Source organism: Camelus bactrianus, chromosome 24 (genome assembly GCF_048773025.1).
Source record: "Camelus bactrianus isolate YW-2024 breed Bactrian camel chromosome 24, ASM4877302v1, whole genome shotgun sequence".
Taxonomy (NCBI): Eukaryota; Metazoa; Chordata; class Mammalia; order Artiodactyla; family Camelidae; genus Camelus; species Camelus bactrianus.
The window spans coordinates 2455924-2471606 of record NC_133562.1 but is presented as its reverse complement, the minus strand read 5'-3'; the positions used below and the strand labels follow the sequence as shown (position 1 = coordinate 2471606).

Here is a 15683-nt window from a genome sequence, read left to right as displayed (position 1 = left end):
GGATGAGGGTACCGGCCATTGCTGGAGGTCAGCCCTGACCAGTGAAGGGGGTGAGCTGTTGTGATTTTTACCTTTACTTCCTTCTCCCTGTGCCTCGACCTACCGGGGAAGCAGCACCGCCTTCACCTAGGAAACCAGCTCTCAGCTCCCCGGCGGAGACAGGAGGCCGCACCCTTTCTCATTACAAATTTGCTTTTGCAGCTGGTCTCCTGGGACCCAGCGAGGACAGAAACCTAATCCGAGGCCCAGCACCCCCCTGCTGGCCCCTGAGGGTCGAGCTGGAGCCTGTCTAGACTGTGAAACACGTCCATTGCTCCCCTTGAGATGGAGACTCCAAGGTGGTTTTGTTCTGAAGATGATGAAGCAGTGCGACTGCTCTCTGGATTGTGAGCGTGCCAGGCCCCGGGTGTCCAGCTCTCCTCTTCCCCAGGTTCCGGGGAGCCGCAGGTTAGCATTGAACTTGAGGGGGGAGGGCTCAGCTCAGCGGTAGAGCGCATGCTCAGCGTGCACGAGGTCCTGGGTTCAATCCCCAGTCCCTCCATTAATAAAAGAAGAAAGCATTGAACTTGAGACAGGGTGAGCGCGGGGGGGGGGGGCGGGGGGGGGACGGACACACAAAGACCCCGGTTCCCACTTTAGTTATGTTAATTAAGAGAGCATGCGGGGACAATAGGGCTCTGTGGTCTTTATCCGCGGCTGTGGCGGCGGCGGGTCCCTTCTGGGCCCATTGTTGCCGGGGATCGGCGACCCCCGGGCCGCGCTCCAGCTGTATGCAAAGTGCGGCGGGCGGGCGCGGGAGCAGACGCTCCAGCACCAGCGCCTCCCTCCAGGCCTCCTTTGGATGATCTCAGCCGCTACCAGTACCTTTGGCTATCAGGTGCTACTCTAAGTCCTTCGCGGCGAAACGACTTAATTCTTACAACAGCCTGGAGGTGGGTGCTGCTAGCGCTCTGATTGCAGACGCGGGTCTCACTAACGCACAGTCGGCGCCCCCGGCCCGAGTTGGGGCGGGGGGAGTGGCCCAGAGGGGAGGCTCGCGCTGCCTCCAGGTGGCTGCTCCCGCCCTCACTCGCTGTCGGCCCGTCTGTCCCCTGCCGTCTAGCGTGACCGCCGGGGCCTGGAGCCTGAACCGCCTGGTGCGCCTGGCCCGGATCGCTCCCGCCTGAGCACCGCGGGCCGCGAGGCCAAGGGCAGCTCCCGTGCGTAGCCCTCCCTGCAGGACAGTCGGGTCGGAGGGAGAAGACACCTCTTCCTTGTGCAAAGAGAGGCTGTCTGTGTGTCTTATCCCTGGGAGAACGTGACCGGCTCAGTGATTGTAACCGCCGTTCCAGGGGCGTCCGCTCGAAGCCGGTGGTGGCTGCCCTGCGCGGGAGGCGGGAGGGCGGACCCGCCCCGCTCAGTGAGCGAAGGAAAGCGGCGCAGCGGCAGGGAAAGCGCGGGTGGCGACTGAGCAGAGGGTGCAGTGGAGGAGCAGATGCTGAGACGGGTGTCCAAAACCGGCTCTCAGAGGAAGGGGCCGCAAGCTGAGACCCGCGGACAGATGAGGCACGCGTGCAACTGAGGTGATTGTGCACGTTCGTTTGCTGACCTGGAACAGTAGATTCAAAAATACTACGTCCCCGGGGGTCAGGACCTTATCTGCACCGCCCTCCTCCCCCGCCGCCAGCCCTCCCAGCGCTCCCCCCCCCCCCACCAAGTGTGCTCAGAGTCGGGAAGTTAGCCAGCCCCGCAGCAGGCGGTGGTCCCCCCGCCGCACACTCGCTGCTTCTCCGAGTGGCACTGTGAGAGCAGTTAGCATCCACTGACCATTCGCCGGGCACTGCGGAGGGAGGAAAGTCAGTCGCGGGTGATCTGAGGAGTGCTGCATTTGAATTTGTACTGAACTTGATCAAATCGTTCCTGTGTGTGCGATGGGTCTTATCCAGTCCTCCCTTTACAGTGGAGGCCGGGCATGGATGTGACTTCCCCAGAGCCACACGTTTAGAGCCTGGCAGAGCCTGGCAGGGAATAATACTGGACAAAAGCTTTTCCTCCCAAAATAAACAGGAAGAGAAGCGTGGCTGGGAGGTGATCGCAGTGCACACGCGTTCACTACAGCTGGTGGTACAATGCTATTTTCCATAATTTGGTCAAACAATTTGAAAAATTATAGCTAATCCGAAGGAGAAAAATGCTCCTTCCTTCCTCGTCTAAGGAAACAGTAGTGTAAATACAGGAGACGCTCTGTTAAGTATAAACACAGTGAAACACATCTTCAGATTTTCTTCCCTCCCAACGTGAAAATGATTGAAAAATAGTCAAAGTTCCCAAAGGAGATAACTCCACTGTGTTCCCACGGTGCCTGGTTAGCCGGTGGTTGATGTGACATGTGGTGAATAATCATGATTTATCGCCATTTACTGCGTACACCCAGGGAGGGGCTGGGAGCACAGGCAGTGGGACCAGAGTGTCCCTGTCACCTCTGCCTGCAGTGTAGGACCCCCACCTCACCTTTTGTGGAAAGTTGTGATGGGTGAGAACGCTACCAATAAAAACACAGCTTCTGTTTGTCCTAGAAAGTCCTAAAAATATTGGTAAAATTGAAATTAAAAAAAAAAAAAAAAAGGAAAACCAACAAAAAAAGGAAGGAGGGGAGGGGAGAAAAGGAATCTTCCTGAAGAGAACCTGCCCCAACAGGAACAGGCTGATTTTTATAAACCACTGTCTCTGCTGGTTGGGCTTACAAAAGTGGGTTGGTTTTATTCTCCCATAAACTGTCTCAAAGTAACACACATGCTGTGACATCCACACATTCAGTCAAGCACTTGGATTTCAGTTAATGATGTGGTTTAGACCCCTGAGATCCAGGTACGATTTTACACATTCATAATTTTTCTGTCACCTTTTCTGCCAAAAAAGAAAAAAAGTCTTTGACAAATGGTCACACTTCTCTGGAGTGTGAAGAGGAGAGGTATGTGACTTCCCTGGTGTCCTGAGCTGGCAGACCTGCGTCTCGCGTGGAGCCTGGCTCAGAATGTGCAGGAACCCTGAGGGGACACTAGCTCTGTGGCTTTAAGGGAGCAGGTGAGGGTTAGAGGCCATGCTCCCTGCAGTTAACCAGAGTCCTCTACCGGGTTCCCCAGCCCTGAAGGCTTGGGGAGGAAGTGAGGAGGAGGAGAAATGAATCTATCGAGTGGCTGGCTACGTGTTGGATGTTTGGGGTGCTATGGAGGTAGGTGCCCTGGTCCCCTTCCTTTACAGCTGACACCATTTACCCCACTCCCCACCCAGACTCCTGCAGGGCTGCTGGGCTCCATCCCCACCGCCCTGGGGCAGACAGGGGCCCAGATTTTCTCTCCTGGGAGCTCTGGGACACAGGTGCTGAGAAAAGGAGCCGGATAGCTGTCGGGAGCAGAGCTACGAGGCATGTGTGGTCAGCAGCCCAAAACCATCCCTGCAGGGGACCCATCCCACAGGCAGAGAGAGTACCAGCGAGAAGAGGCACAGGAGCCCAGGCTGGCAGCTTGCAGAGAGACGCAGAGACAGAAGGTCTCCGAGTCCCTCGCGCAGCGTGGCTGGGCACCATTTCCTTCAGGTCTGAGGGCGTAGCTCTCTGTCCTCAGGAAAACCCCCTTCTAGGCATATGTCCCCGACCACCCCCAAAAAGCTTGCACCCCAAGCCCAGCCTGGGAAGGAGCCTGATTTTGTGTGATGCAATTCCCAGGCTACTTCCAGGAAGAAAACAGCATTCTTGTTTTTTAAAAACTAAAACAATTTAACAAATAATAAACATTAAGGGGATACAGAAATTGTTCTGGGAAACTCGACACCCACCCACCCAGTCAAGTGAGACAAAAGTGAGCTTTAATTAAAAATCCTTTTTTTACTGTGTCTGATCTGACAACGATCATCCAATAACCTCCTTTTCCTATAATATGTCCCTGGCGAGAGTGAACTGTATGCCTCCTCCAGGGGCCTTTACTTCTGTGTGCAAGATTGCACCAAACTGGGGGGAGGGTGTAGCTCAGTGGCAGAGTGCGTGCCTAGCATGCATGAGGTCCGGGGTTCAATCCCCAGTACCTCTGTTAAATAGATAAATAAACCTAATTACCTCCCCCCAGACCCCCCCAAAGATGACACTAAATCTCAGACCCTGATCGTAATCACCTGTGAAATCTGCTTAGGTCAGCCATGCGCCAGGCAGCGGAGGTCAAACTGGTCAAACCATGATTTCACCTGGGGATTTGCTGCAAACCCTGATTCCCAAGTCTCGCCCCAGGCCTGTGACTAGAGCCCTGAACGGAGCTACAAGAGGACTCTGAAGCTTCTGAAGGTTTCCTTTTTGGGACTCCTTTAAGGCTCGCCTTTGGGTGGGTCCACTGAATACACTCTGCTGCGGGGGCCAAGGGCCGAGACGGGCCCGGTGAAGAGCGCACCTGTTGCTCTCACCCAGCCGGGAGCTTTGTTTGCTGTTTGGCCTGCCCCGTGGGAACCCCAGGCTGTGGATCGGCCCGGGCTCCCCACCCCAAGGAGGTTAAAGAGGAGCTTCTCCCAGGGAGCAGGCCCAGCGAGTCGGCCAGGCTCTGATGTGCAGGCAGATCCCTGCCGGGCCACTTCCACCCAGGCATTTAGCTTGGGGAATGTCCTGTCCCCAAACAGGAGGGCTCCAAGCTGACCGCTGGCAAGGGCTGGCGTCTGTCAGTCTGTAGGAGAGAGGGCAGGGAAGGAGTCTGAGTGACTGAGAAGGTGGATTTGGAAGAGACAAAAGTGGTCACCTCCTTTCCAGACCATTCCTCACCGGCTGCCTCCCACCCCCATCCAGGAAAAGCTGCTCACCTTTCCTTTGTGCCCCCCGCACCCCTCTCCCTACACAGTGTCACCCGTTAACCTTGCTTCTACCTGGCTCCTTAACAAGGCGCTTTGAGGGCCGAGGCGGCGATCAGTCATCTTGTGTTCTCTGTGTCTGGCAAAATTTATTTGCTGAGTGAGCTTTAAGTAGGGCTGATTCAAGTGTTTGGGTGGGAAAGATAGTCAGCTCCTACGACCTGTTCCGGCAAAGCTTCCTGACTCTACAGGTTCCTTTTGGGCACACACATACATGAGCATGCGTGTGCGCACACATGCACACACACCTACACACGTCCTTTTTTTTAAAGTGAAGTTAGTTGAGTTTCAATGTATTAGTTTCAGGTGTACAGCAAAGTGATTTAGTTACACATATACATATATTCTTTTTCAGATCCTTTTCCATTATAGGTTATTATGAGATACTGAATAGAGTTCCCTGTGCTGTACAGTAGGTCCTTGTTCTTCATCTGTTTTATATGTAGTAGTTAATATCTGCTAATCACATACTTCTAATTTATCCCTCCCCCAGTTGCCCTTTTGGTAACCATCAGTTTGTTTTCTCTGTCTGAGTCTGTTTCTGTTTTATAAATAAGTTCACTTGTATAATTTTTTTAGATCCACATATAAGTGATATCACTTGATATTTGTCTTTCTCTGTCTCACCTACTTTACTTAGTATGATAATCGCCAGGTTCATCCATGTTGCTGCAAATTGCATTATTCTTTTTTTGTGGCTGAGTAATACTCCATTGTAGATACATACCACAACTTCTTTATCCAGTCATCTGTCAATGGGCATTTAGGTTGCTTCCATGTCTTGGTTGTTGTAAAAAGTGCTGCTGTGAACACTGGGGTCCATGTATCTTTTTGATTTAGAGTTTTCATCTCTTCTAGATAGATTCCCCAGGCATGGGATTGCTGGGTCATAGGGTAAGTCCATTTTTAGTTTTTTAAGGAACTTCCATACTGTTCTCCATAGTGGCTGCACCAATTTACATTCCCACCAACACAAACACACATCTTGGTGGTGATTTCAGGTCAGCTAAAATTCCTTTTCAGCTTCAAAAAGCTTCCAGAGGCTGTCACAGCTAATTGCAACGTTCCCTGAAGTTCCACCACCTTCCTTCAAGACTGCAGGTCAGTACTGCTCACACGTGGGGGTCTTTCAGTTCCCACCGCTGAGCCAAAGAAACATCTTGAGGATTCAAACTGCATTTTGTCAACCCAGTCAGTTCATTAAGGGCTGGTCAGAGGTGGACCGTTGTGTTTCCAGTAAACAAGAGTCCCCTAAGGAAGGGAGGGTGCCAATAAGACATTACTTTCTTGGTTGAACTCCGAGGGCACCACTCAGGGACTTGCAGTGCCATTTACATATAAACAGTGTAATTGCATTGAGAGCGGGAGCTGGCAGAATTAGGCTGGTGCTTGATATGCTAATTACAATTCTCTCTAATCTATGGAGGCTGTTTGGAAAGAGAATTTTGAATTGGAGAGAATTGAAACCCAGTGAGGTTGGCTTGCCCAAAGGTGACAGGGCTGATTAATTGGAAATTTTCTGTTTTTCAAATGTTCATAAGGTCCTTTTACAGTATCTCACTTAATCCTTGCAAGGGTTCTTGGATGAGTATTTCATTACTATTGGCACCATGCTGTTGGTGGAGAAGGGAAGTCACATGTAGTGGGTGGGGAAATCTGTTGTGATCGGCCATGATTGCAGCTGATGTCAGCCTGGTCCCTGAGTGAGGCATTTGCAGGTCATTTTTTTGCTGTGGGGCAGAGCTAAGACTGGGTGTTCCCATTCTTTTTTCTTTTCTTTTTTTTTTTTAAATTGGAGTATAGTCAGTTTACAATGTTGTGTCAGTTTCCAGTGTGCAGCATAATGTTTCAGTCATACATATACATACATAGATTCCTTTTCGTATTTCTTTTCATTATAGGTTACTACAAAGTATTGAATATAGTTCACTGTGCTGTACAGTGTAAACTTGTTGCTTATCTATTTTATATATACAGTAGTTAGTAAATCATCTTGTTTATTTTATATATAGTAGTTAGTAGTAATAAGCTATAATGGAAAAGAATCTGAAAAAGAATATATATGTACATATGTATAGCTGAATTGCTTTGCTGTACACCTGAAACTAACACTGTAAGTCAACTACACTTAAAAAATTAAAATTAAAGAATAAATTTTAAAAAGCGTGCCTCACTCCTTACATGCGTTAAGCTGGGACGCACATTAAAGCTTGTTCAAGTTCAACTCCCTAATTTCACAGATTAGGTCTCAAAGGCCCAGGAAAACCGAGCTATTTTGTCCAAGGTAGCTGAACAAATCACAGTGACCAGGCATAGAACCACATTGTTTTAGCTCTTCATTCATAAAATTTGCTTATCAGTGATTTTACACAGAATTAATAATTAAAATGTATTTTTTGTGTGTGATTGTATACAGTGTCCCATCTCCTGAATTAATCAGGAAGCGTATTTCGTAAGTACAGTCTGCTCTGGAACCTCCTATAAATGGCGGTTGTATTTCTGCTTTCCATGTAGACCTCCTCTTATTTTGTACGTGGAAATGAGCATGGACTTTGGGCAGGGAAGCCAGAGTCAGCAGGAAGAAGTGGTTATGGGCATCATATGTCCACTTCTGTTCTGAAGGGTCGTAACTCTGTAAGTGGAGGAGTAAATAATGGTGAATTACCAAAAAAAAAAAGCAGCACAAGACATGCCAGCCAGCTCAGAATCTGTCTGGGGAGGTGAGTAATGCTCTACATTAAAGAGGTGACGACGGAACTAATTAATTTCCCTGACGTTTTCAGAATGCGCATACTGCCGACCAGAAAAGACGGAGTAGTTTGATGAATTTTCCTTTTTTAAAAAAGATATTTTCCATATGCATCAAGCTGAGAATCCCACAGTTTTTTTAAAAATAAATTAAAATCTTAGCAGTCATGTTGTATGAGGAAAGAAGTCCGAATTTTTTATTTTAAGTTTAGCAAACATGCCAAAAGCTTGCATCAGGGAACACTGCTTCGTTTAATGAAAGGACGTGCCTTAGAGTCACCAGCCTCCACTTCCTCGCCCCTGGAGGGGACACTTGTAGGATCTGCTATTTCCTTTGCGTGGGGGAAGGATGCCATCCCAACACCCACCACAAGGGGGCACCCGCCCGCGAGACCGCAGCACTGTCTCCGCTGGAGCCGCAGTTCCCAGCACCGGTAGCAACTCGCCCCGCCTTTTCTTACAAAGGCCCTTTAGTTTCGTGAAATGAGAATCAGGTGGCGTCTCTCCCTAAACACGCATTTGTAAAAAATAAATATATTGCTAAGAGAGGAATAATAAGAATGTAATTTATAACAGAGTAATATGTATTTCAACATCTAAAGCGTAGGTACAAATACTAGAAAATACGTATAAAGAAGTACTCAGATCTTCTACAGACAACTGCTAAGATGCAGGCACATGCACGTGTTTCCTCGGTGACGCAGGTGCATTGAGTGGCGCTACCAATGATGAAGCAATCAAAGATGAAAAACTATTCCCTGTGAATCTCCCGATAAAATTAAGTCGTCTTAATTTCTCTTGCAGCCGCATTCTTTTAAAAACTTCAGTACCTATCAAAACAACATGAAAAAATGCTGCTGTATATGTAATAAAAGTGTTATGTTTATGTGTAAAACAGGGCCCCCCAAATTCATGTGAAATCCTGATGCCCGGCGTGATGGTATTAGGAGGCCAGGCCTTAGGGAAGTGATTAGCTCATGGTGGTGGAGGCTGCATGGCTGGGATACGTGCCCTGAAAGAGAGGCCTCGACCTCACCTCTTCTGCCAGGTGAGGACATAGAAGATGGCGGTCGGCAGCCCAGGAGCGGGTCCTCCCCAGACCCCGACCTTGCTGTGCCTGGAACTCAGACTTCCAGCCTCCAGAACCGTGAGAAGTAAGCGCCTGCTGTTTCCACGCCACCCGGTGTGTGGGGCTCTGTTGTAGCAGCCCGAGCGCAAGAAAACAGTTACATTCTCGGCTCAGCTGATGGTAAGCAGATTTTTTTTTTTTTTTTTTTTTTTTTTACCTTCAGGCATGTTTCAGGAGGATGTTTGGAAGTCGTGTGGTATGTGGGACAGTTCTCTGGGAATACTGCAAAGCATCCAGCATCCAGCACTTAAGACTGGCTCTGGGACAGGCCCAGATGCCGCGATGCTGTCCCCGGTTGGGGCTTCACTGGCTGAACTTTCATCATCATGATCTCTGCACCCCATCCCCTGGAATCTCACAGCAGTCTCGGAAGGACTTGAAGGACTTTCAAACAGAACCAGGAGGAAATGCAGGTAACAAGCATGTGACACTTGGTGCCGCGTGAGAAAACACCAACCCGAGGCTTCTCGGGGGAGGGCAGAGAGTCATCTGTATCAAATGCCTTTGTTAAAAGTTCCAGGCTCTGCTCCACACCCTTGAGATCAGCTCTCGGGAGGACATGGCCATAGAGCCCGCGCGTTTAATAAGCTCACCAGGTAGGTCTCAGGCACTCACATTTTAAGGGCCTCTGAGGCCATCGTCCTATCACACAGTGGCCGGTCTGGCCAGGCCCCCGCGGCATTTTGGCAGTAACCCTGCAGGGGCAGCGGGGAGGCCCCGGCACCCCCAGGAAGGCCACCTGACTTCACCTATTTCCTTTTCAACCCTAGCTTTCCTGAAGCACCATAAAAATAGCCCGCTCAGTTAAAAAATCTCCTTTCCACTCTTTTTAAAGAGGATGACTTCTTATGACGTAGACAAGGAATGATTTCATCCTCTAAACGTGACATTATGCTAAAATAAGGTAAAAAACTGGAAAATAGGTACGTGCCTTGTGGACAAGGTTTTGAGGGGGCAGCTCTGCCCATGACGGCAGAGCACTGCAGGAGGCAGAGTCCTGAGGCTGTCATGTTTCTCTCCTCTATGAGCCCAAGTTTAAAAAAAAAAAAATGTGTTTCTGTTTATATAACTGTATAGACACAGACTCAATTTCTAACTCTCACTCCAGGTTTGCTTTGCTTACATTTTAAAGCACTGGAGGGTATTCCACTGGTAGGAAATACTAGTGACGGTGATGGTGTTGATAGTAACTCTTTACCCCAGGCCACACAAAGGGTCAGTGACAGGCAGGGTTTGACCCAGATCTACCTGAAGCCAAAGCCTCAGCTCTTGTCACTGTAGCTAGCACACTGCGCTTTGACAAGGTCATGGATACAATCGTAGGAAATTACCCCTGACACCACGGCTGCCTGCAGGACCTTGGCCTGTGATCAGCCTCTGCAGAAGAAGGGGAAATCAGAACCTTGGGGTGTAGTGCAGGTGTAGGGTGAGGGAGGGAACGGAGGAGGTTACCGATGGGAGCAGGTCATCCGGCGAAAGCTAGAACCCCAACAGGCCAGACTACAGAGGAGACCCGGCCACTCAGGAAGGGGCAGGGGGAGAGGGTAAGTTCCCCAGTGTCTCCCTCGCTGTTACACGCCAGTCTTCCGACAGCGCCTCCCAGTGGCTACACTCAGTCAACACACCCAGGAGCCCAGAAAGCCAAACTATCCGTGGTTCCCTGGAAACAGCAGGACCAGGGAAGGGCAGGGCCTGGGTGTGAGGGCAGACAGACCAAGACAGGCACCCCCACACTGGATTTTGTTGTTTTCCAGAACAAAGCACCTAAAGGCTCCTTTAAATAGTACCCCCCAATACCTTTAGACTAACTTGATTTAGCAAGAACAAAACATTATTTTAAAATCTCATGTGACTTTCAAAACATCTATTATGCAAGGGGATATCTCTGTAGACCTGCAGCCCGCTGACCCCTGGAGACAGAAAGTGTTATCAAACGCCGCCTCTTTGCCGATGGCCTGTGGAAGCAGTTGCCTGGCTAATAATTCAGAATATGGATTTTGTTTGACGTATTACCTGAGGGGAAGGGAGCTGGCTACAAACAGTACGGTCGCCTGGCTGAGAATTTTGGAAGGCCTGCTCACTGGACACTTCCGAGCTGGCCTTTGCATGATTGTATGCAGTGCGAGGAGCCGGCGCACTTGGGCTGTGAGTCTTGGACGTAATTCTTGAGAAATGTGAGGGCGTCAGAGACTCCAGGTCTCCGGAGGAAGGGCAGTCAGAAAGTTCCGGCATTCCGGTCGGCTGTGCTCTGGGGACGGGCAGTGCCCCTTTCTGATTAACCAAGCGCTGGGCAGGGAGAGCTAACGCACCCCAGGGCGAGCTGGCTGGGCCGGGCACCGGGGCAGGGCGCCCGTCGAGCCTCCCTGCAGGGTGGTCGACACCAGCGTCCTCCTTCTCCAAACGCCCCGTGGCACGTGGCCTCGTGTCAGCGACGCCTGTGTCCTGTGTTTTGGAAGGACACAGCCAAGGAGGGAGATTTAAGGTTGAGGTCACAGACTTCGGGGTCTGTTTTTTTTTTTTTGTCTCAGAAGTCTGTCTGCTTATCTTTACTCCTCCTGAGATAGGAGGGAAGGGGGCGGGGCACAACCACTAAAAGAATGACATTGCCACTGAGAATACGACAAAAACAGGTGAAGACCTTCTAGGCACCTGCTAGGCCCAAGATGGCGGAAGATCGGACCCCCAGTAGCCCTTGAGCCTTACTGTGCGCACGCTCGTTGTACTAGGTCAGCTGCCGAGCGGCACACCCTCAGGCACCGAGACAGCTCCCAGGCTGACCGTAAGAGGTCAAAAAGTGGCTGGGGCCCACTTCCAGGAAATCCCTGCCCCTTCCCCAAAACAGTTGGAATAGTCCTCCCACTAGTTAGCCTATGAAATTACCCAGCCTGTAAAAACCAACCACCCTACGCCCTGGGGCTTCTTGCCTTCTGAGATGGCAGCAGTGTGGGGGGGGGGGTGCCTCCCTTAATACCACTACTTTCACTTAACAGTGGCTCACTCGAATTTCTTTTCATGAGTGCAGCCGAGGACCCTCACTTGGTGGGGTGCATCTTAGGGACTCGCCGAGACCTGGGACACTACCACCGTCTCCTGCCCCACCCCAGCAACTTGTAAGCATTGCTGGCCTTTGCCTCTGGGCAAGCCAAGTCGACACTGCAGGCTGGCCCTCATTCCTGAGTGTTCCCCACCATCCTGTTACCAAGTTCAAGCTTGTGCTGCTCTAATACATCAAGAGAGAGGGAGTTGTTGGAGCCAAGAATAGTGACTTCATTTGGAAAGCCAGCAGACCGGGAAGATAGTGGCCTAGTACCCCAAAGAACCGTCTTCCCCGAGTTGGAATTCAGGCGTCTTTCATGCTGAAAGAGGAGACGGTGAAGGGAAACATTTCTTGGTTCCCGGCAGCCTGCTCTGCAGGGGATGTGATCATTTCTTCCCGCCTGCAGCCACTCACAGGTGGGCCTGGTCAGGATGTTTCCCCGGAGCTATGAAAGGTGTTTTAGCTTAATGCTAATTACCTGGGAGGCAGGGTTCCCAGAGCTGGGCCATGAAGTATCAGTTAAGCTTATAGGCAACCTCCCTTTAGTGATTAACTTGTAATAGAACACAAATGTTCTTCTCAATTATAACCCCACAGCCAGGACAAAAACTGCATTCAGTGATACTGAAAAGCACGTTACAGTTTACCCAGAGTTTTCTCGTTCTGGCTCATTCAGTCCCCGCAAACACTCAGGAGGCAGTATTTTCTAATTCCACAGGTGAGGGATCTGCATGTCGGAGGGACAATTGCACAGACTCGGTGTGAGTCGCGGCCAGCGTGCACCGGCTGAGCCACTGACTTCACCTCTGTGCACGCACGTCCTCATCCTTAAACAAGACAGTAATTCCGAGCCGGGCTGGTTATGAGGATTAAATAAAACAGTGTGGAGTGTCTAACAGGGCCTGGCTGGCAGGCCGGCACTGTTAATTCCAGTTCCCTTTCTGACCCCAAGCTTGGCGAGGTGCTTCTCCTATTTCGACGGCAGCTCCTCCTCTGAGGTCCAGAGGCCACTGGGGGTGCCCAATGTGGAGCACCGTGCGCGTTTGGACGCGATAGTTAGCTGCGTCGGGGACCAGCAGTCCTTAAAGGAGTGTGTGGAGACCAGTGTACAGCTAGAGAGGACAGCGGGGTGGAACTAAGGGCCCCGGGGACGCAGGGCTGGATGCCCGGCCTATGGGGGCCATTTTTCAGCCCTGGAGACGCCGGCGCCCCAAGGCGCACGCGGCAGAAGGGCCCAGCCAGCTTCCCCCGCCCTCGGGGGACATTGGCCGCCCCCCAGTTCACCTCTGCCCCTTCCTTCTCCCTCCCCCAGGTCCTTCAAAGTCTCCCAAGCCTCAAAAAGCCAGAGGGTCCCGGGGTGGAGACGGCAGGGGGCTGAAGCCCGCTGGCCCGCCCGCCCGGGAGCGCAGCCCCGCCCCCACCGCGGCGCCGGCTGGCGGGAGGCGGGACATGCGCACGCGGCGGCGGGCCCGCGCCAGGAGGGAGGGCGCGGGGGGCGGGCGCGGGCCGGAGCGGGCGGCGCTGCAGGGAGCGGGGCGCGGGAGCCGGGCGCGCGCCGCCAGCCGAGGGCGGGTGTGCGAGCCCGGCGCGCCGCGTGCAGAGGATGCGAGCGGCAGGGAGCCGCCGCGCCGCCGTGCCTCGAGAACGCGAGCGGCGGTGACCTCAGCCAGGGGAGAGCCGGGCGACGGCGGCTGCGAGCCCCGCGGGGATCCTCGGGGCCGGAGTGCGGACGGCGGCGCGGGAGCGCGGGGCGCAGACCGGGCGGGGCTGGCGGACAGTGATGAGCGGGCGCGCGGGGAGGCTGCACGCCGCCGCCGCAGCCGCCGCCCGGAGCATCCGCTGCCGGAGCTGCTGCTCGCGGCCCGGGCTCCGGCCATGGACACGCTGAACGGCCCTGCGGGCGGCGGCATCCCGGACTCGAAGCCGCAGCCGCCCGGCCAGCACCACCGCCACCATCACCTCCACCCGCTGGTCGAGCGGAGGCGGCTGCACCGTGCGCCCTCGCCCGCCAGACCCTTCCTCAAGGACCTGCACGGCCGGCCCGCGGCCCCCAGCCCGGCCCCCGCGGCCCCCTCCTCGGGCCGAGCCCTGGCGCCCACCGCCCCACGCTCGCCCAGCCTCGCGGGCAAGGCGCCGCCCTCGCCGGGGCCCTTGGCCGCGCCCGGCCGCCTCTCCCGGCGCAGCGGCGGCGCCCCCGGCGCGAAGGACAAGCCGCCGCCGGGCGCCGGGGCCAGGGCAGCGGGCGGCGCCAAGGCCGCTCCAGGTTCCCGGAGGGCGCTGCGCGCGGCGCCAGCGGAGCCACTGCCCCGGGTCGGGAAGCCGCCGCCCGGGGCCGAGCCGCCGCCCGCCTCTGCCAAGGGCCGCAAAGCCAAACGCGGCTCCGGGGCGGTCCCCGCCCGCGCCGCCGGGCCCCCGGTCGCCGCCGTCCCGGTGCCCGCCGTGATCCTCGCCGTGACCACCGCGGCCGGCTCCCCCGCCCCCGGCTCCCGCATCAGCCACACGGACAGCAGCTCCGACCTCTCTGACTGCCCCTCCGACCCTCTGTCCGATGAGCAGCGCCTGCTCCCCGCCGCCAGCAGCGACGCCGAGTCCGGCACGGGCTCCAGCGATCGGGAACCCCTGCGGGGGGCCCCCACGACGAACCCCGCAGCTCGTGGGGCGCTGCCGGGTAGCCCCGAACCCCCAATGTTCCTCTCCGCGCCACAGGCCGCCTGCTTTGGAGGTCGGAGCAGTCCGGGTGGGGTCCCCGCGGGGTCCCCAGGGCCCGGCGTGGCGGAGGATGCTGGGGGGCGCGCGCCCCCGGAACGAACTATCCCCGGGACTCCCAAGGAGCAGGGCCCGGGCGAGCAGCCCCGGCTGGTACCGGCGGCGGAGGAGGAGGAGCTGCTTCGGGAGATGGAAGAGCTGCGCTCGGAGAACGACTATCTTAAGGTGCGCAGCCCGCCCCCCGCAGCAGGTGTCCCGGAGGCGCCCCGAGGGCCTGGGTGCGGGCGGGGACCCGTGAGGCCCGCCTTCCCGGTCCCCAAAGCGCTTTCTCCCGCTGCCATTCGCTTTCCAGTCCCCGCGCACGCTGGGCGTTGGGAGCTTGAGCCAAAACTTCTGGAAGGAGCTGCGAGACCTGTGGGTCCGGGCCGCTTGTCAACCCGCTTGGCTTGCTTCTAGAAGGCTTGCTTCTTTCCGCTAATCTTTTGCCCCTGTTGCTGTGCTGCGTTGATTATAGCGACGGCCGTTACCACTTTTGGGATTACTCGGTCGACCCCCGCCCCAGCTGTGGGAGCTCTGGGCCCGGCCCCGTGGGGTGAGCGCGGGGTCCGAAGGGTGCGGTGGCCCAGGCTGCAGATTGGCCCGCCGCCTCTCCCCCAGTTACGGAAAGCCAGGCTCTCTCCATGTCCTCCCCCAGGGGCTCTCACAGCACAGACAGCGGGGCCTCGCCGTTTTCAGAGATAAACCTGAAGTTCAAGAGTCCCTTGAGCGCGGCCTGGGTGGAGGGAGCTCGGTGTTTTGCTGGTCGGCTTTCTGTAAGCGTCCACCAGCCGGCTTCTCCGTGTCAGGAGTCCCTCCTCACGCCAGTACTTTCGAGGGAATCATGTCCTCTCTGAGCGCTTCCCGGCCGGGCCTGCTCCAAGTGGTTTCTTGGTCCTGTTAGCTTTGGGGTGCGAGTCTGACTCCATCTTTTCTCCGAGGAGGAGGGCTGGTGCTGCAGAACCGCGGGTGTAGACAGTGCTGGGTGGTGGTGGTGGTGGGAGGGGATCAGGACAAGCAAGGTGACTGGAAAGGAAGGAGGGCTGTATTGAAAGCAGCTGTTCTAGTTTATTATGATGCTCATTGTCGCAAATAGCGCCGGTGGTATTAATTTACTGTTTCTGTTAAGATGCTTAAATGTATATGCCTCCTCCCAAACCAGGG

At 54.4% G+C, this 15683-nt stretch overlaps 1 protein-coding gene across 5 annotated transcripts in view; it reads left to right on the top strand.

The window, feature by feature from the left end:
* The first annotated feature begins 13289 nt into the window (after positions 1-13289).
* Positions 13290-15683, top strand: part of MTCL1 (microtubule crosslinking factor 1) — a 95603-nt gene continuing 93209 nt past the window's right edge. For all 5 annotated transcript variants that reach the window (XM_074352446.1, XM_074352444.1, XM_074352447.1 and 2 more), the window contains exon 1: positions 13290-14708. In XM_074352446.1, the coding sequence (XP_074208547.1) occupies positions 13653-14708 (1056 nt within the window). In that variant the 5' untranslated portion in view covers positions 13290-13652. The remainder of the gene's footprint in view (positions 14709-15683) is intronic.